This window comes from Hemibagrus wyckioides, linkage group LG20, assembly GCF_019097595.1.
Source record: "Hemibagrus wyckioides isolate EC202008001 linkage group LG20, SWU_Hwy_1.0, whole genome shotgun sequence".
Lineage (NCBI taxonomy): Eukaryota > Metazoa > Chordata > Actinopteri > Siluriformes > Bagridae > Hemibagrus > Hemibagrus wyckioides.
Window position 1 is genome coordinate 11,049,016 of NC_080729.1, and position 20,545 is coordinate 11,069,560.

Genomic DNA, 20,545 nt, shown 5'->3' on the forward strand with positions numbered 1-20,545 from the left:
CACACATTTTATCAGTTTATTGGATATGGTGAGACTCAAAAACCATGGATCTTCTGTGGTTGTATAAGTCATGACTTCCAGATTTCCAGATATGAACTAATCGTATATGAAAACACAAGAACACCACTAAAGTTCAGTATAGCACACAAAGTTTCCAGATAACATGATCTCTGATATGCAAGTGAAGCACTTCTGAGGCTGTAGGAAGTAAAACTAGTATATATTATAATAAGCTGTTAGAATTGTCAGGTTCACTCAGAGAAGAAGCTTTAAAAAGGGAAACAGCCTCAGGATTTTACTGGATGATTCTGAAGCATACTGATTTCTGACCTTTCGGTGATCATAATGTTATGGCTGATCAGGTGTGTATTGTGAAAAAGTGTCTATGTTTATTTTGAAAGAAGAATGCAAGAAAAAAAACAAATATACGCCAACAAACAAATATACGCCACCCTTATTTATTTATTTATTCATTCATTCATTCATTCATTCATTCTGAACAATAAAAACCTGTACCATGGACAGTAAGGGGTTCTCGTGACCCTTCCGGACGGTAAATTCCCATTACATTATTCAGGCTTTTATTTTGCTGAGTGGGCGGGGCGATTACGCACTTCCTTTGGCGCGCTTGTGGTAAAATTCAAAGGTTCGGAGTGAACCGTTGCATTAGCGCTTTAGCGGTGCGTGAGCGCAGTAGTTCAGCTTCAGCGCTTCTTGGATTCTCGCCCTTTATACAACATTAATATGTGCTGAAGTTACCACCTCTGTATCAGTAAGTACGACTCTACTTTAAGTTTCATCTGTTTTGTGAGCTGTGTGGTTTATATATTTATAAAGAACATCTTGTCAGTGGAAGTCAGCGGCTAGCTCGCGTCTGTAGCTAGCATGAGGCTTTCGGTAGCGTTACATTGTGTTATGGTGTGAATGTCGGTGTTATAAACTGCCCAAGTTTTACTGTAAGCAGCTTAATTAAATAGTTACATTGGTCAGTTAACTCATTTAGCCTTATTTAGCTAATCGACGTCGTGTTCTGGTCAGTACAGATATTTGTGTTGTTTGTGGTTTCCGGACAGAGATGTCGTGGGATTTCGTCGTGCCTGTTGCTTTGGATGATCTTCTGAAGTCCGGAGCCATTAACCAGTATGTGGTACAGAGTGTGCTGTCCCCTAAACAGCTGCCCTCTCTTCTCCACAGTACGTACATTTTAACATACTTCTTCTAGTACATTTTCTTCTCTATGAACTATATACAGACTCGGTGTAAGCCCAGCAAGCCTCCTCACTTATGTTGGAAAACATTTGAGTCTGCTTTATTGGCCTGAGGGGTTTGTTTTAGGCTTATTTCACAACCAAACAGTGCACATTTAACATACCGAGCATTACTGCTGGACAGAACAAGACATATATATATATATATATATATATATATATATATATATATATATATATAAAGACAAACATGATTTAACAGACTCTTCAGGAATCTTTTGTTGTTAATTTGGGATGAACATGGGAGATGTTCATTCAATTAACCTGAACAACTGTTTACAACTATATTTCCAAAACCTAGGTGCCATCATAAGTGTCCATACAGCCAGTATACACACAAGACCAAACACTAGATCATTTATATATTTTTTGAGAGATATTCCAGTTATCCAGTCGGCTCAACATTATGAGCCGTGAGAGGTGACGTGAATAACACTGAAGTTATTTTGAAGTTGGTGTGTTGTGCAAACATAAGGATTTGAGCAAGTTTGATAAGGGCCAAATTGTTATGGCTAGACGACTGGATCAGAGCATGTCCAAAACTGCAGCTCGTGTGGGGGGGTGTTCCCAGTCTGCAGTGGTCAGAATCTATCAAAAGTGCCACAAAGCAAAAATGGTTCAGGAATAGTTTGATGAGCACAAGAAGTCTGAGGTGTTGACTTGGCCTCCAAATTCCCCAGATCTCAATCCAATCAAGCATCTGTGGGATGTGCTGAACAAACAAGTCTGATCCATGGAGGTCCTACCTTGCAACTTACAGGATTTGAAGGATCTGCTGCTAACATCTTGGGGCCAGATACCACAGCACACCTTCAGGGATCTAGTTGAGTCCATGCCTTGATGGGTCAGGGCTGTTTTTGCAGCAAAAGGAGGACCAACACAATATTAGGCATTGGTTATAATGTTATAGTTTCATTATTCTTTATCATTATTTGGTGAGGCCAATTTTTTTTCCTATATATAAATTTTATGTTCTATATTAATAGCTGTTTCTGGCCATAAAGAAGGTAGACAGATAGATTCTAATAGATCATCATTGTACAGAGTACAATGGAATTCTCTCTCCTTATGGTGTAAAAAAAGAAACAAAAATAAGGGTAAAATATCTATAAATAAAAAGGAGTACACATATTGACCTACCTCATCAGATGGGGCTGTCCAATAAGATATTAAAGACATAGCAGCTAGTTATTGCACTTCACTTTGACATGACATATGTTGTATTTTTGTCCAATCTATGTAGGTGTGCTGTTTTGGATATAGAGGAACAAGTTCACATTTAACTGATACACAGTGAGGCAGTAGGAACAGTGTTTGATTCCCATGTGTGAAGTTTCGTGCGTGGTCTCTGCATGTCTGCTTTCGTTCCCTCCAGTTTGTTTCCTTCAAGCTCCCCAACATGTAATATAAAGCCTCTGGTCCACAGATGAATGCTGAAACTCTTAAATCTGTAGTGTTTATTTCAAGTGCTTTTTTTTTTTCATTAATTAGCCTGTGAGGGCAGTGATCTAGATTATTGACTAAGTAGATTGTCTTTTTTTCTCACTGCAATCAGGTCTTAAAGCTGTTCTGCGAAGTCAGGGTCCTCTTTGCATCTTGGAGCATTTCGACACAGCATACAGCGTCCTGCAGTGAGTACAGCATTGCACATTTTATTATAACTGATCACTGTTCAAGATATGCCATGTCTGAATTTACGTGGAATAACATGTACATTATCTCAATTTCAGGAATATTCGCACAGTGGATGTGACTTTGAAAGAGGATGCACTGGAGCTTCTCATACAAGGTGTGCCTCAGTGACAAAGGCTTTAAAATGAGTGTTGTGATAAAGGTCTGCATCTCCCATGATTGATCTTTTGCCTAAATGTATATTTTCAGTGGTCCAGGGCCTGTCCATTTCCTTGCCGCCACTTCTCCTCTCTGGGTCTTTGTCAGCAGCAGAACGCAAAGAACAACTGAATGCTGTCAAGATGAGTGTCTTTCTGCTCTGCAAACTCACTGAATATCTGGAAAGTGACTCCTACAGGGAGAGTGTTGTTACTGCACCCAGCAAGGTACTGTATTTGCAAGATCTTCTCAATCTTCAAATAGAAATCAATGATGTTGTTCCTTAGATTGACCATGTGTCAGTCAAAACCAGACCCTGGCTTTTACCAGTATTCTGCCATGTATTTAGCCTTAAATGTAAATCTTGTAGAAACGGATCATGTTATCATTGCAATTGAAAGCCCATGGTGATTGAGCCCAGTGATGAGTCTATGGCATCTGTGAGCTGAATGACTGAGAAGATGTGCTCTGTGACTGGTGGGTAATCTTGGCTGTGCAGTGGAGACTGACTGCCCTGCTGTAAGGGCCCACCGACAGTAATGCTAGTGACCAATCAGAATTTGTTTCCCAAAGAAATGGGTCTACAAATTGATGGGAGCTGGCACATCTCTCTCTCTCTCTCTCTCTCTCTCTCTCTCTCTTTCTCTCTCTCTCTCTCTCTCTCTCTCTCTCTCTCTGTGTAGGGGCACATTTCTCTGTGGTCGTACAGCTTTGAGCATGTTCTTTGGTAATCTGAGGGCAATCACTGGCAACATTCTGTTCTCTGGATCCCCTCAGGATATATTTTAAATGTATATATTTATCCCCAAATAGCAAGCCTGAGGTGACCATGGCGAGGAAAGTCTCTGAGCCAATAATTTTCGAAGAAGTTTTAAGGCATATGCTTTTCAAAACATCCACATTCACATGGGTAAATTACACAGGCGTAACTGATGTACATGCGTGTGTGTTTCAGGGCCGTAAAAAGGAGAAGGCTTGTGGTAAGGGCCTGCTGCAGTGGGACAGTGAGCGTGAGAGAGTGTTGCAGTGTCTGACCCAGTTGCTACAACTGGATATCCGCTCACTGTGGAGCCTTTCACTGGTTGAGGAAGAATTTGTTAGGTGAGACATGCATACCTTCTTTCTGCATGCACCAGTTTTTAAATCTGTTAACATGCCAGTTGAATTATTGTAAGAATTAGTTTTGTTTTGTGTCTTTCCTCTGTCTCTCACCTTTCCCTGGGTTCTGTAGCTGTGTGACATGTTGCTGTTATAAGTTGTTGGAGAATCCCACGATAAGTCACATGAAGAGTAAACCCACACGTGATGCTATTATCCATGTGCTGGGACTGATGGTGAAGAAATACAACCACATGCTCGGTTAGTGAACACACACAAGTACATAGAGATGAGGCTGCATTATAATCTTTTAGAGTGAGCCCTATGGATTTGAAATATTTCTTCTATGATATCTGATATTTCATGTTGAAATGTTTATATTGGTGATATTAACTTGACTATGAGCTACAGGTAGTGCAAGAATTTGGATAAATGTGTTGTCTGAATTGTTATTTTGAGTGTGAGTGTTGATACAGCATTCTGACTGATGATTTTGCATGTGTGTGTTGCAGGAGCGTGTGTGAAGGTGATTCAGCTGCTGCAGCACTTTGAGCAGCTCTCCTCAGTGTGTGCACAGGCAGTAGCAGCCTGGAGCTCAGAGTATGGAATCAAAGCAATTGTAGGAGAGATCATGAGGTACTTTTCATTCCAAAATGCTAGCTATGATCTTAATTATTTTGCCACACAAAGCTACCCTGAAATAAATGATTAATGACAAGTTTGAAAAAGTGTGTGTAGGTTGAAGAAAGCTTGAAGAATTTATATAGTGTATTAATTGCTTTATTTTTTGCATCATTATACATTGTGCCATGTATCATTACACCTCATTTCTCTTCTTTGTATTAATGCTAATAGTTTTATTGTAAATAATATAGGAATAAACAGAATTTTTCGTGACACTTATGGAGGTAAACATGATGATATGCATTTAAAGAATGGTGTTTACAGCTTTCATGCACTGACCTCTGCATCTGATTACAGTTAAACAAGTAACAATTTGATTATATACAGTTAAATCTGGTATAATTTATTCTAGGTCATGATTAGATTCAGTTCAATTTGGTATGGTCTAAATATATTATTGCATTGTGCCTGGATGAAGAATTTTTGAGATTATTTTGATATCTACATACAATAGTTCATCTCTTTTTACTGTTCTACATCAGCTTGCTGTACTTGTACATGTACTTGATCTGTGTTCTTATTTAGTCTGAATTCTTTCCAAACTGCTTGTGTATCAATAAGGTTTAAGTTAAATGCTGATGGGTTTTATTACATGTGTACTGCAACTCTTATTTATACACTGTACTTTTGTTGTAGAAAGAATATTATGTATTAAGTTATGTTTTATATCTTGTTATAGCTTAATATATAATTATATATAATTTAATATTTGTTTAATATTACATATACATGTCATGAATATTCTGACCTGACAATGTGTATTTTGTTTAAGAGAGATTGGGCAGAAGTCCAGTGATGAGTTGGCTAGAGAGGGCTCAGGTGTGAAGGCCTTCTCTAGCTTTTTGTCTGAGCTCAGTACCCTGGTTCCTGAAATAATGATCCCTAATATCAGTGTGCTTCTCACACACCTGGATGGAGAGGTACACACACACACACACACACACACTGGGGTAGTCACATTTAGTCCTTACTGGTATTAATATTTAAATGGATTTTGATATTAATGTAACTCATTTCATACTGTCACAGACATAATGAACATGGCAGCACTAGGCTTATCTTGTTGAATAGTTAAAATAATCAAAGACAAGGCTATATTCTAGTCTTTGTATGGTTTAGCCTTTTAAGTTTTCTCTACACTGAAGCTAAAGAGTCTAAACCTGTTCCAGTATGACGATGTCCCTGTGCAGCTCTGTGAAGACTTGGTTTGCCCAAGCCTGGTTTTGTAGACCTCAACAACATTAAATTGGCCTCCTTGACCAACATCAATGCCACTCACCACTAATGTTGCTTGTGACAGCCTTCTGCAGCCACATTCCAAAATCTATAAAGCTTTCCCAAAGAAGTGAAAGGAACCTGTAATAACATGAATTGGTAAAAGTGATAGCTCAGTGCTTAAAGCGTTGGATTACTGATCAGCAGGTTTTGTGTTTGAATGCAAGGTCCACCAAGTGGCCACTGTTGGGCCCCCGAGCAAGGCCCTTTACCCTCAATTGCTCACTTGTTTAAAAAAATGTGACACAATGTAAGTCGAGCTAGATAAGGGTGTCTGGCAAATGCTGTAAATGTAGATGTAAACTGGTGGGACCATCTCTGTATTAATGCCCAAGCTTTTGTAATGAGATGTTCAAGAAATACATTATGGTCAGGTTTCCACATACTTTTGTCTATACAAGTAATTTGAGTGCATAATCATTAAATAAAGATAAGTATAATGCGGTTTAGGAGTGACAAAAAACAGCAAGTTGCATTCATGAGAACAAGACATTGCCTATGGTGACCTTGCCCAGTGATGATACCAAGGCGAATGTGAGCTTACTGATTGCGAGTCTGAGGTCTCCCGTGTTCAAATTGGCTGGTAATCTTGACAGGGCAGTGGAGATTTGCTGCTTTGTTGTAAGGGCCAGCCTACAGTCAACAAGCCCCATCCCTCACCCCCTTCTCCAAAGGAAGGAGTGAGAGTATGTGTGAAGGGTGCTGACAGAGTGTGTGTGTGTGTGTGTGTGTGTGTGGATGCAGGTAGATTCTCAGCACTTTGCTTTATTCAGTAGGCTTTGAACTGCATCTTTGGTAATCTGAGGGCGATCTTTGAGTGTTTTCACCACAGATATGGGCCTTATTAGGGATGGTAGTCACAAACCAGTACAAAATATGAATGTTCACTAAAGATGATATTCCTTTTTTTTATGATGTCTCGTCTCCTTCAGAGTTCCAGTATGCGTGTGGCGGTGTGTGAAGTTTTGGGGGAGGTGCTTGTACGTGTACTAAGTGGTGATAAATTGGACGATTCTGGTCGAGCAGATAGAGACCGTTTCCTTGACACCCTCCAGGAACACATCCATGACGCGCATTCACACGTCAGAGCTCGAGTGCTTCAAGTGTACACCCGCATTGTCAACAGCAAGGTAAATGTGATGTAATAGAAGAAATAAGTTTGTGTGTTTTTGAAAACAACAGAAGAATAATTATTCTCTTTCTCAGGCTTTGCCTTTATGTAGATACACTGAAGTAATGGAATTGGCTGTTGGTCGTCTTGGTGATAAATCAGTCCACGTGTGTAAGAGTGCCATCCAACTTGTGGCTGCTTTTATTGCCCATAATCCCTACAGCTGCAAGGTAAGCTCTAGTAATCTGTTTATATTCTGTCTTGGAATTTATATAATATAAAAGAAACAATGAAGTCTGTTAACTAGTAAAGATTTTCAAATGTGTATTTTCAAAGAGTCGTTTCAACATGGAGCAAAACTATGATTTTAAAATGTTTTTTTAATTGTTCAAAGTGTTTATATGTACAACTGAGGGTTGGTAAGAGTTGCATGTTTTGTGCATTATCTTGCCACATTGACTGTGATTATGCGCTATGACTGTTTGGCCCCGTCACCAAACAATTCGTCTATAGACCCCTTTTCTGTTAGTAAACATGACTTTTTTTTTTTCTTTTTTTTTTTTTTGTGGGTGGAGCTTAGATGGAGGCAGAAAGAGTTCCCTGACTGCTTTACCAGCAGTAGTTATGAAGGGTTGTTGATTTGTTTTTTTAAACGATGACTGGTCAAAAGCCAAATTGATCTGACTGTTGTCACTCGCTGCCAGGGAACGGGAACAGACTGGCTGACCCGTACACGCTCACTCAATGGATGGATGATGTGACAGGATGGCATCTACTCCTATCTGATAGAAAAACTGAGCGCTTCTAGCAACTGTAGAATGGGACATGACACAAACAGTTTCCTTTGTTTAGTCTCCGGTCCCTAGCTACCAGTTAGCTAACTTGCATGCTAAAAAGTTAGGGTTACATGAGAAAGCATTTAACTTTTTCCCAATTTCTGATTTTCCAGTGTTATTGTTTTTATCCATAGCTGTGTGGGTTTTTGTTGTTTTTTTGGTCTGGCAGTGGCAGCAGGTATGCGATAAAACTTAAAATTAGACACTGTACTCGGTCGATTCTGTCACCCAACAACACAAGATGAAATTTGCGTTCCTTGTGTAACCGGCTCTGTACTGGTTTGTATTGGCCGCCTCCAGTTTTCCCTTTGTTTTGACTCCAGCTATCACTGTGACGTAATCGTGGCATCAGTCCGAAAAAGGTCTATAACATGTTGTATGATTGTGTGCTGGTTTTATGTCTGCTCACTGAGTCATTGTGTTAATAATGTAATGTTGATCAACATTTGTTCAGCTGAGCAGTGTGGACTTAAAGAAACCTCTGGAAAAAGAGACAGCCAAGCTCAAAGAGATGAGGGAGAACATAAGGGAGAAAGCACCAGGTATACATTTTTTTTCTGTTTGTTTATTCTTTTTGTTTGTAAGATGTACAGATGGTAGATTAAGAGGCATTATGATATTGATATTTATTATTATTATTAAGTATATCTATCATAATGCCGCCTAATAATGATGATGATGATGACTACAAAAAGGCAGTGGCTAAATGTCTACTTTTGTCTCTAAATTGAGCTTCTCCACTGATTCAGAGGCCAATGTGAACCTCCTGTGTTCCAATCGGCTGGTAATCTTGACAGGACAGTGGATATTTGCTACTCTGTTGTAGACAGCCTACAGTCACCAAGCCTCTCCACCTCACTCTTCTCTATAGTAATGCTGGAGAGAGAGTGAAGGGGGGCAGACTGTGTGTGTGGGGACACAGAATCTCAGCTCTGCTGTATTCAGTAGCCTATGAGCTGCATCTGTAGGAATCTGAGGGTGTTGGATTAGCTCTTAAACTTGTTTTGGCATGAGATTGTTTTATATGTAGTAATTCCTCTCCCATTAATTTTATTTTGTTTGTGTCCCAGTAATCTCTGCATCTGATCTTTGGGCTGCAATGGAGCCGGAGGTCTCGCATACAGTAAGAGATCACCTGGAAGCTACAAGTGACTCGGAGAGAGAGGAAGAGGATGAAGAGAAAGAAGGCGAACATGACCACACTGACCGAGAAACTGCTGTCCAAATTGCTCAGTACCTCACACTAAACAAATATAGGTAACAATATTTTTGAGCTTGTGAAGTGCAGTTTTTGTACTTCTGTTTTGATCAATTATGGCCACGATTAACACCACAGTGGATTCAAAGTCATTTCTCATTGGATAGTGTTTGCTTTAAAGCAAATTCCTTTTTCATAGAGACATATTGCCATGGAGATGTGTGAATGTAGTCTGAATTCCATGCTACATGCAAGCCAATACAGCATCAATTCATCTTGGGAATGACAGAAGTCTTATAAAGTGGCTGGAGGAATTGTTTTAGATTATTTTGCAGAACAGTGTCACTGTGTGATGCTGGTGGAGGAAAACATTTCCTGACTTTTCAAAACATTCCAAAGTGGTTCATTATATTGAGATCTGGTAATTTTGCAGGCCATTGGTGGTCATCAAATTTGCTTTCATGTTTATCAAACCACCCTTTCACCAGTCTTATGTGCATCAGTTCATTATTGTCCTGATGCATGGCACCACCTTCAGGGTGCAGTGTTTGAACCGCTGGGTACATGTGGTCCACCAGATTTCTTCAGTAGTCCTTGGCAGTGATGCACCCATGTTGCACAAGTAGTGGGGCTAGGGAATACCATGATATTGCAAGCCAAACCATCACTGATCCACCCCTATGCTTCACTCTGGGCATGTAACAGTTTAGGTGGTGAGCTTCTTTGGGGCTTTCTGTTCACTGTACCCTCTCTAGGATGTTGGAAAAACAGTGAAGGTGGATGCATCAGAGAACTGTACATGTTTTACATTGTCCACAGCCAATTATTTCCACTGTTTGGACCATTAAAACCAACATTTGGCATTGGCATGAGAGACCAAAGCTTTGGCCCTAGCAGGCAGACCATGGATGTTGACCCAGAGGAGTGCATTGCATGAGTAAAAAAATTAAGACCTTTTACTTTTTGACAAATTAAAAATTTATTTACAGAGACAAATCCTGATCTTGTTTTTTTTTTTCATATGACAGCGTTGTTCTTGTGTATGTTAAATGTGTGTTTTTTTTTGTTTTTGTTTTTGCATAGGCAAGCAGTGCGGCTGTGTGTGCAAGCCCACACTCTTTACCCAGAGTCTCCGTTCTTCTCTGCTCTGTCCAATTTGAATGCAAACACTCTGATCAGCACATTGGCTTCACTTTTCAAAGGTAAGCATATTGCTGAATTTACATTCAGTTGTTAATATTCTGGTCATTGCGGACAGTCTGCTTGAACAAGTATAACCCTGCAGCTCACTCTCAATTTCTCCTTGCTTACAGGCCCTGAAGAGGAACAGGCTTCAGATATGGGAGCAACGGATCAGCCCCCTCCACTGCAGAATGAAAGGGAAGGAGAGGTTGATGAGACGGAGAGTGAGCTGAAGAAACAAGAGATGTTGGTTCAGTACTTGAAAGACACTGAGAGCTTTGCCCTACAAGTTGAGAGAGCCATAGCAGTCATTAACAACATGCTGTACTGGAAAACCACTACAGGTATAATTTGTATTTTTATTGGAAAGCTTGTACAGTTGACCTGTTTGTATATCTAACAATCAAGTGTTTGCTTCATGTTGTCTATTTTGTGTGACTTTATTTTTAAAGAACGCTGTCTAGTCATTATGGAAGAAATATTTAGATTTTTTTGTTTGTTTCCGTCTTATATTTTAGAGTTACTTGTTCAGCACTGGACATACTGAATTTTCTGGACAAAAGTAGTTAAGTTGTTGCTGTTTTATTTTTTAACAATTCTTTTCTTACACCATCAGTGGTTCAGGAGGCAGTACAGTTCTGTGTGACTGCATGTGAGTTCAGTGTGGCAGACTCAGTATGTGGGGTGAGGAAGATGCTACCGCTGGTCTGGTCCTCAGATGCCGCAATCAAAGATGCTGTTGTACAGGCATACAGACGCCTTTACCTCAACCCTCAGGGAGACAGCACCAGGTGTGTGTGTGTGTGTGTGTGTGTGTGTGTGTGTGTGTGTGTGTGTGTGTTTTCTCTAATTTGTTCAGTGTGTGATTGATAAACCATCCTAGTAAATCAGTTTCTGTGAGAATAAGTAAGAAATAAGAATGAATAAAAACCATGTCCTCTGTTCATCTTATCTGTTTCTGGACAGAGTTAAGGCCCAAACTCTTGTGGACAGTCTGTCTGAGTTGATGGTTGATGCCTCACTGGGAACCATTCAGTGTTTGGAGGAGATAGTGAGTAACTGAATTATTTGCTCACTGCACAAATCTCTATAGAAAGAGTTCTATATAATGTAATATATAACATTATATTATATACAAAGTAGGTCCATGTTTGTAGGATGAACACACAATTCTTTCAACTGAAAAAATGATGAAAGGCCTCTATGGAAATGTTTTTTAGACCTCTACATAAATGTGCTATTAGACCTCTAGAGTAAGTTAAACTGATAAAACTTAATTAAATGTTTAATGCATATAATGTTTGTTAATTAGGAGAAATAAAGTACTCCCATTTAAAAATGACTGTCTAAATGACAAGGTTAGAATCCCTTGGTTCCATATAGACTTGACTAGATTTTTCTGAGAGCAGGTCATCATGCTCAAAGCCTGTGTATTTCCAGGTACAAGAGTTTTTCAGCACTGAGAGTGCTCTGCAGGCGTCTGTGGTGCAGGTGCTGTGGGAAAGATTTTCCGGAAAGAGGGAGTGCTCTGCTCTGCACAGGAGAGCTGCAGTACTGCTATTGGGCATGGCTGCACGGTGAGACCCAAACCATGTATTAGCTTGATTTATTCAAATATTTATACCCTCTTGAACAGTTTTACTTTGTCACTTTCTGATAGACACCTCTGACCTATACTGACCATTCTTTTGTATAGGGGATTGATTATTTAATTAGTTAGATTTTAAAAGCTCAATTTTACATGTTGTTCAGACTGGAACAAACAACAGAAATGATGGTTAAGTAGATCCATATTCAGTCTCACTTTCCAGTGCCCCATTATATAGCAAAACTGGGCTCTTAGACCTTACATATGTTTCTCTGTATGTCTGTGTGTAGAGCTGAGCGGGAAGTTGTACTCGGCAACCTGGACACACTTTGCTCTGTTGCGTTGGGAGAGAAGGTAACTGAAGACTACTTGCTGGCCAGAGACGCTGTTATAACCATCACCAATATTACTGACCACGTAAGGGTATGTTAATATGTAACAGTCATGTACCAATAAACATTCACACTTCTTTGAGCATGAGAGATTTGAACATATTGTATGTATACAGAAAGCTTTTTCATAACTATATTTTATGTTGTAGCAATCTAAAGGACCTGCGTTCAGGCTCCCAATGGACCACCATCTGTTCAGCTGTGTGACCCAAGCTGTTGCTGATGGTACATGACTATGTATTTTCTAGTTGTTGTCTGTGGAACAAAAAGCAAAATTAACGCTTGAGACTTGTTGGTCACAAAACCACTCACACTAACTGAAGGAAAGGAAGCCCTTGTAAATTAAACTATTTAAAAACCCTTGTAAATTAACATTTACCAGTCACCATTTACCTTTATATAAATACCAATGACTGACATCCTGTCCCCTAGGAGTGATCTTGTCAGACCCCCACTGGCAGACTTTCATGGAGCAGGCTGTTCGCCTTATCTACTTCCTTGCTGAATCACCTGATCAGCTATGTGCTCGCCTCCTCCAACGCTCGGCTCACCTCCTGCTGGAGCAGATTACAGAGGGTGGGGAGCAGTCACAAATATTAGAAGGCTCTCAGGACTCCCAGGATCCGAAAGGTACAATGGAATTGCAAAGGATCCTCTGTTGAGCGTAATGCATTTCCATTATGTTTGAGTGTGAAACTGTTGATTGTCTAACAGGTTTAATCCACTTTCTATTAGCTCACAATCCAGCAGTTTGTTTAACCAAACTCTTGAGCATCTTCTGACACTGTCTCTTTCTTTTTTTTTTTTTTTTTTTTTTTGTACTCTATGTGCAGTAAACTGTGTGAGTCTGGCACAGCTGCTGTCTCTCTGTGGATTTGTGGCCTTCTGGCAGGTGTCTCACCTGGAAAGAAGTGTGAGTGCTGAGCTCCGGCGGCGGAGAGGAGAGAAGGAGGAAAAAGAGGAGAAGGGGCCTGTTAACAAGAACAAGGTCTGCATCAACATGAGGACAGTTCACAAAGTGATGTTTCTTGACTGACAGATTTCATTATGATCCTGATATCTCTCTTATTTGCATCCTGCAACAGGAAGCCAATGACAGCTGTGTGGAGGAAGAGCTTGGCTTGACTGGTGCCTCAGCAGAGGACACAGAGGCAGAGTTCATACGTAAAATCTGTGAAACAGAACTTTTAGCTGGTGAGAGCTATCTTCCTTTATTTATTTGGCTAGTTCATGAAATCAAAAGTTTTTCATTTCAGCTGTGGTAATAATCTGAATAAACTGTTTAAGCAAAACCGTAAAATTAAACACTATTGGCATTCTGACTAATCTTTTTTTTTTCCTATTGTGTGTGCAGAAGGGAACATGCTCAGCATGTTTTTGCCTTTGCTGGTGAAGGTGTGCAGCTCACCCGGCCGATACTCTCATACCCAACTCGCCACTGCTGCCTGCCTCGCCCTCTCTCAGTTCATGATGATCAGGTAAATCACAAACTGGATTGCGTTCAGCTTTTTTTACTATTGATTTGTGAAATGTAATCATTAACAAAATCTGCAATAAATATACATTGATAAAGTTAGTAATGAAAGGCATGGTTTGAGTTTTTTGTGTACTAATGTTGGCTTAAATACGTTTGGTGCAATGAAGGACTTCCTGTGGAAGTAAGAAATTTGAGTCTGTACATGATTTAATTTTAAATATTTGCCTATGTCTCTCTCTCGTTTTTCTGCACCAACTCAGTCCAGCGGTGTGTAAGGATAATATCCGTTTACTCTTCACTGTGTTGGAGAAATCACCTCTCCCAGTTGTCAGAGCAAATGCTATTATTGCCCTTGGAGACCTGACTGTACGCTTCCCCAACATTCTGGAGCCATGGACCCCCAACTTATACGCCAGGTATGCCAACTTGCCTAGTAACTGATGTTCATGCATGCTGTATCCTGCTCACTGACAAGGTAATATGTTTAGTTAGTCTTCATTTAAGTTTACATTTACATTATTTACTGTCCAGTATCACACAAATGAGGATGTCACCCTTCTGAGTCTGGTTTCTTCATCACATTTTTTTCTTTGCCACTGTCGCCTTAGACTTACTCTTTAGGGATAAATGTTAGAGAAATAGTAGCTTCATTTTTATTCCATGTTTCTATACTGCTGTAAAGCTGCTTTAAGACGATGTCCATTTGTTAAACGCGCTACACAAATGAATTGAAATTAAATTCTAGTCTGCACTCTGGTACACTACACAGCCAGTTGTTTTGTGACAAGTCATTCATCATTCTATATTGGATGTGTCTGTGAAGGTTGTGTGATGAAAACGTGTCGGTGCGCCTGACTGCCATCACAGTTCTGACCCAACTGGTGCTAAAGGATGTGATGAAGGTCAAAGGTCAGGTCAGCGAGGTTGCTGCACTCCTGCTTGACCCTGAGCCACATATTGCCAGCCTTGCAGTCAACTTTTTCAATGAACTCGCTGCAAAGGTAGGCACTTATTTGGAAGTTGTACGACTTGATGTACTTTTTATTTCTCTCTCTTTGTTTAATCGTATTGTTGGTTTCCTCTCTCAGGATAATGCCATCTATAATCTGTTGCCAGACATTATAAGCAGGCTGTCAGATCCAGAGAGAGGAATGAAAGAGGAGGACTTCAGCACTGTTATGAAGTAAAAAAAATTAATTTGGTATTTGGTTGGTTAATATATTTGTAAATATGTAATTGATTAATTGTACTCATTTTGTCATAGGCAACTGTTTTCCTATATAACTAAGGAGAGGCAGACGGAGAGCTTGGTGGAGAAGCTCTGTCAGCGTTTCAGAACTGCAAAGTGAGTAGTACAAATCAGTGTGTTCATTTCCCTTTCTACTAAAAAACTTTTCTATTATTACAAAGAATATATGTACATAGTTTATAATTTAGTAGAGTAGTGATGTGAATGTTTTAGCCAGGAGCTGTAATGCTTTTGTGCAATGGTTCACTAAAGTTAGAAAATATAAACACTTGTCTGTGTTTTTGTTCAGGACCGAGCGGCAGTGGGCAGATATTGCTGTATCTCTGTCGCTGCTCTCCATGTGTGAGCGAGGCTTCAAGAAGCTACAGGAGTGCTGGGAGTGTTACAGTGATAAACTTACAGAGGATGCGGTTTACCAACCTCTGCTCTCCATCTTGGCCAAACTCCGCCGCAGAGCCAAGCCCCAGTTTAAAGTACGTTACACTCCTCACAAGGATGTAGGCATATTCATAACTTTTCTCATGCCCTCCCAAAAATCCCAAACTTTGGTACTCAAGTACTGCAGGGTGAGAAGTGGAAACCCTGAACAGTTAAAAATATAATGCAGTATATTTTCAACATATGCTTTTAAAAATTGCTTGTCTAATGTCCCTCTTAGAAACTTTAAGATGGTTCCACACTGCTGACACTTTTACTGTTTATCTCCTGCAGTATTTTGTATTTGTTTGTATCTGAGCTGACCACAGGAGATCAACGCATACAGGCTACACATTTTAAAGCACTATCCAAAAATCATTACCATTAAAATTATTTAAGTTAGATTTGACCCTCGTTTTCCCCAATTAATTTTGTTTAACAGTAACTAAACACTTTTAATGAAGGATAAGATGAACATATTGATGGATTTTGTTTGTGTCGGTGGATGTTTTTGAGTTCCAGTGTACTCTAGTGTTAAAATTTAGAGCTCTTTGGCAAAATAAGTCTGATGGTAAATTCTATTTATTCTTTAACATCTTTAACTGTACTCCCCTGCACATACCCACATTTGAATACCTCTGATATAATCTTCAGCTGATGCTGTTATTGAGGTGACTGCAAGATGTTGGTGAGCTATTAAAATTAAATATGTTAAAACCATATACTAAAAAAACAAAGGTTTAAATGCAAAATGGAAACCACAAAATAATAAAAATGTGTTTTAAAGATTTTTCATAGCATTCTATTTACAATTATCCTTACCTTTCAAACTATATGTAGAGTGTCATTTTGATTATAAATGTTTGCTAAACTGTTTATGCTCCAATTTAATTGAATGTCTTATTGCTCTAATGCCACAGGCTCAGGTAGAGGAGTTTGAGAAGAAGTTAACAGCAGTGCATACAAAAGGTCTGGAAAATGTGGAAAATGAAGAGCGAGAGCAGCAGCTGGAAAAGCAGAAAAACACTCCTGTGCCCAAGAGTGCTCGCAGACCAACACGAGGTAAGATGACACATTGCTGTTTCTCAAAATGATTTCCCTCGCACACTGTGTGCCTGGTTTATTTAGACACATCAACTGCAGCTTATTTTCACACCTCTTGGTGCCGTCTGAATGCCTGACTAACATTCTACACAAGACCTTTCTTTTAAATATGTATATTCTTTATATTCTTATTTGTATTCTTTAATGTGCATCCAGGACAAATAATTGACATTCTGCATGCCACCATAACATATTGCAGGTCGTGGGAAATCCCAGATGGATGACAGTGACTTGGTGACCCCCAAAATCTCCCGTGCTCGCCCCAAAACAGTCATCACCTTTAGCAGTGACGAAGAAGAGGAGGAAGAAGGTGAGATGGCAGTGCAAAGCGCCAATCTTTAATAATTTGTGAAAACCTGTACACCAGAATGGTGTCTGATTAGATGACCTTAGTCTAGCTCTGTGGTTTTTATCAAAACCATATTCTATTGCTAGTTCTCCATCACAGGCTGAGTGTACAATCAACTGAAAACTCTCTTGTTGAGGTTTATAGAATATGAAAATAAAACAAGACCTGGATGTTGAAAAATATAAAAATGAAAAGTGCTTTGTGATGAGGGAGACCTGCAATCTTGTTCTGAAGAAAGTGACTCAGTTTTAGTTGCAGTAATTGGATCTCAGAGCAACAAGGGACTGGACAAGCACCTGAGTTACCTGTGTGGAAATGTAGAAATGGTCAAATCCTCCTGATATTAGGGAGAAACCTGTGTGACTCAGTTTAGGAATGTGAAGTGAGAAGGCTGTTTAGTTGTCTGGGTCTACCCCAGGGGTGGGTGAACAGATTGTGATCTGCGAGTTGTCCAGGGAGACAAAAATCCTAATGTATGGATCTCCATGGATGAACAGCAGAGAGCAAAGGAGAGAATGAGTTGAGTGTCCTCAGCATGGCAGTGGCATGCATCTGATATTACCTTACTGAGAGAGCTGCTACAGATTTTTGTTTTTGTCTCTATATCTGTTTGTGGGATAATTGTATAATGTTTTATATTGTGTATGTCTGTATGATCTGTGACACATACAGCTAAATTCATAATTGTGCTTCTTTCTTTTCTTTTTTTTTTTTTTTTTTTAAGATGCTGTCATGGCAGAGAGTGAGACTCCAAAGGTCACCACCCCCATCTCACGTACCCGACGCACTCGTCTACGCCACTAGCCTTTCTTTTGCTTTCCTTTCCCAGGTCTCTGCTACCCTTTCCCCTGTTTTTATATTTCTGTGTGTATGTTTATTCTGTCCATTCTGAAGGCACTATTTTTTATGCTTTTCATTATTATTTTTTTTCTAATACTATACATTTTATCCCTTTATACAATGTTTCTAAACGGGTTAAAACAACAAGTTTGTAACATGTCCTAGACTATATCATTATTACATCATTTGGAATAATGACTAATAAAAATAGCCTGTGAAGAATACCAGAAATGGTTTGGTTTTTATGCAACTTGGGTGAACAGAAATTAAACATTCCATACACTTAAAAAAAATAAATAAATAAATAAAAACTATAACTTTAGCTAATTTAGAAATATGTAGCTATTCTATCAGCTATTTAAAAAGCTGTGAACATCAGCCTATCATTACTTACTCTTAAATTGTGTTATAATGCTAATTTATAAGCATGCTTCAACACAGAACGATCAACCAGTTTTATATTTAGATTCCTCCATCACCAGTGAGGCCTGCCTGTTGTGCAGGTAATCAAGTGAAAAGCTTTAAACATGCAAAATTACTGAATATTGAACAGTCCAGTATTGGAAAACACACGGTCAGATCTTAAATGCAGTTACTTCAGCAGAGCTGTTGAGACGGCTGAAGTTGTTTTCATACCACAGGCTACATGAACTGAGTGTTTGTATAAGATGTGGTAATCAGTTCATTATAGTCAAACGCCAGTATGTTATTTCTTGATATTTAGGCAATGGACAGCACTTTGGATTGCTTAAGGGTTCTCAGTTAACTGACCGGTCAAGTTAACATGTAAGAGACCTCATATAGCAACATAGCTATATTTACATTAAAACATTCCCCAAGGATTAAAAAAATGCACATTTCAGCACTGTTTAAAAAAAGTATTCCCAAGCAATTCAAGTACAATGTTTGTTTTAAAAGCTATTTTGAGGGTTCATGTTTTGCTGGACTCGACCATCTGTGTAATAGTGAAAAATTGAAGTTGCTAATGAACACAAGGTTTTGTATGTCTTCTTTCAAATGATTGCCTTTTACATGTACATTATATTAATGGCATTTGGCAGATGCTCTTATCCAGAGTGACTTCGTTATCTTTTTTTATATATATATATATATATATAGAATGTGATTGCTTGAACAATGTGATTAATTATTTGGCCTAAGAGCCTTTTGTATGTAAAAGCTGCACCCCTACCATCTGTGTGGCTAGTTTAACAGTGCTTTCAGATAGATAGCAGTTGTGGCTTTTAGCTTTTTGTGTGCCCTTTACTTTATCTTGTTTGTTTATTTATTTATCTCCTTGAAGGTGTTGAGGTTCAGTGAGAATCCAAAATCGTGTATAAATGACACGAGACTCTCTCGCAAGACTTTTCAAATTTCATGTGAAAGCAAATCTCTCCCCCCCCCGCTATAAAGAAGACCAAAGCCTGTATAGTAGTGTAGTGTGGATTTGATCAGTATTAGTAAATCAGTAGATGAGAAATACAGCAGAGGTTGACCTACTGCTCTGCCACCATGATGCTGCACGACAGAAATACCGGACACTGCGCTATCCCATAAGGCAACAGGACCGGTGTTTCTTGTGGTCAAACAATGCCTGGTTAAAGTAAATTTTTTGAAGGTTTAAGAAAGGGAAAAAAATTAGCAATTTTTGAAGAACAAAATCTTCTTAATCTGACTTCGTGATGGATTGTTTGTCAATATTTCTCTCTCTCTATATATATATATATATATATATACACTATATTGCCAAAAGTATTCACTCACCCATCCAAATAATCAGAATCAGGTGTTCCAATCACTTCCATGGCCACAGGTGTATAAAATCAAGCACCTAGGCATGCAGACTGTTTTTACAAACATTTGTGAAAGAATGGGTCGCTCTCAGGAGCTCAGTGAATTCCAGCGTGGAACTGTGATAGGATGCCACCTGTGCAACAAATCCAGTCGTGAAATTTCCTCGCTCCTAAATATTCCACAGTCAACTGTCAGCTGTATTATAAGAACGTGGAAGTGTTTGGGAACGACAGCAACTCAGCCACGAAGTGGTAGGCCACGTAAACTGACGGAGCGGGGTCAGCGGATGCTGAGGCGCATAGTGCGAAGAGGTCGCCAACTTTCTGCAGAGTCAATCGCTACAGACCTCTAAACCATCCAAGCCATACATCGCCAAGTGCAATGCAAAGCATTGGATGCAGTGGTGTAAAGCACGCGTTCTCTGGAGTGACGAATCGCGCTTCTCCATCTGGCAATCTGATGGACGAGTCTGGGTTTGGCGGTTGCCAGGAGAACGGTACTTGTCTGACTGCATTGTGCCAAGTGTAAAGTTTGGTGGAGGGGGGATTATGGTGTGGGGTTGTTTTTCAGGAGCTGGGCTTGGCCCCTTAGTTCCAGTGAAAGGAACTCTGAATGCTTCAGCATACCAAGACATTTTGGACAACTTTGTGGGAACAGTTTGGAGCTGGCCCCTTCCTCTTCCAACATGACTGTGCACCAGTGCACAAAGCAAGGTCCATAAAGACATGGATGACAGAGTCTGGTGTGGATGAACTTGACTGGCCTGCACAGAGTCCTGACCTCAACCCGATAGAACACCTTTGGGATGAATTAGAGCGGAGACTGAGAGCCAGGCCTTCTTGTCCAACATCAG

At 39.6% G+C, this 20,545-nt stretch overlaps 1 protein-coding gene and 2 non-coding genes across 4 annotated transcripts; all 3 read left to right on the forward strand.

Annotated features, from left to right (window-relative positions):
• Positions 1 to 651: 651 nt before the first annotated feature.
• On the forward strand, positions 652 to 18,108 carry ncapd2 (non-SMC condensin I complex, subunit D2). Of its 2 annotated transcripts, none has more exons than XM_058419066.1 (32): positions 652 to 772; positions 1,074 to 1,193; positions 2,824 to 2,899; positions 2,999 to 3,057; positions 3,150 to 3,325; positions 4,054 to 4,199; positions 4,330 to 4,457; positions 4,709 to 4,832; positions 5,653 to 5,800; positions 7,088 to 7,285; positions 7,362 to 7,496; positions 8,557 to 8,644; positions 9,173 to 9,359; positions 10,384 to 10,502; positions 10,614 to 10,826; positions 11,099 to 11,273; positions 11,449 to 11,533; positions 11,923 to 12,059; positions 12,361 to 12,487; positions 12,612 to 12,687; positions 12,895 to 13,092; positions 13,296 to 13,450; positions 13,548 to 13,656; positions 13,817 to 13,940; positions 14,200 to 14,355; positions 14,763 to 14,940; positions 15,028 to 15,122; positions 15,204 to 15,284; positions 15,478 to 15,661; positions 16,526 to 16,667; positions 16,909 to 17,019; positions 17,783 to 18,108. In XM_058419066.1, exons 2-32 carry the CDS (start codon positions 1,076 to 1,078, stop codon positions 17,860 to 17,862), a joined length of 4,128 nt encoding a protein of 1,375 aa, XP_058275049.1. In that variant the 5' UTR covers positions 652 to 772; positions 1,074 to 1,075; the 3' UTR covers positions 17,863 to 18,108. The 2 variants fall into 2 exon arrangements, with proteins under 2 accessions (XP_058275049.1, XP_058275048.1); XM_058419065.1 differs by having other exon boundaries at positions 12,361 to 12,493; positions 17,783 to 18,107.
• LOC131342120 (small nucleolar RNA U85) lies at positions 3,514 to 3,839 on the forward strand. The gene has a single exon (XR_009202980.1). It is a non-coding gene; the product is annotated as a small nucleolar RNA U85 (small nucleolar RNA).
• On the forward strand, positions 6,665 to 6,964 carry LOC131342119 (small nucleolar RNA U85). Its single transcript, XR_009202979.1, has one exon. It is a non-coding gene; the product is annotated as a small nucleolar RNA U85 (small nucleolar RNA).
• Positions 18,109 to 20,545: the final 2,437 nt, after the last annotated feature.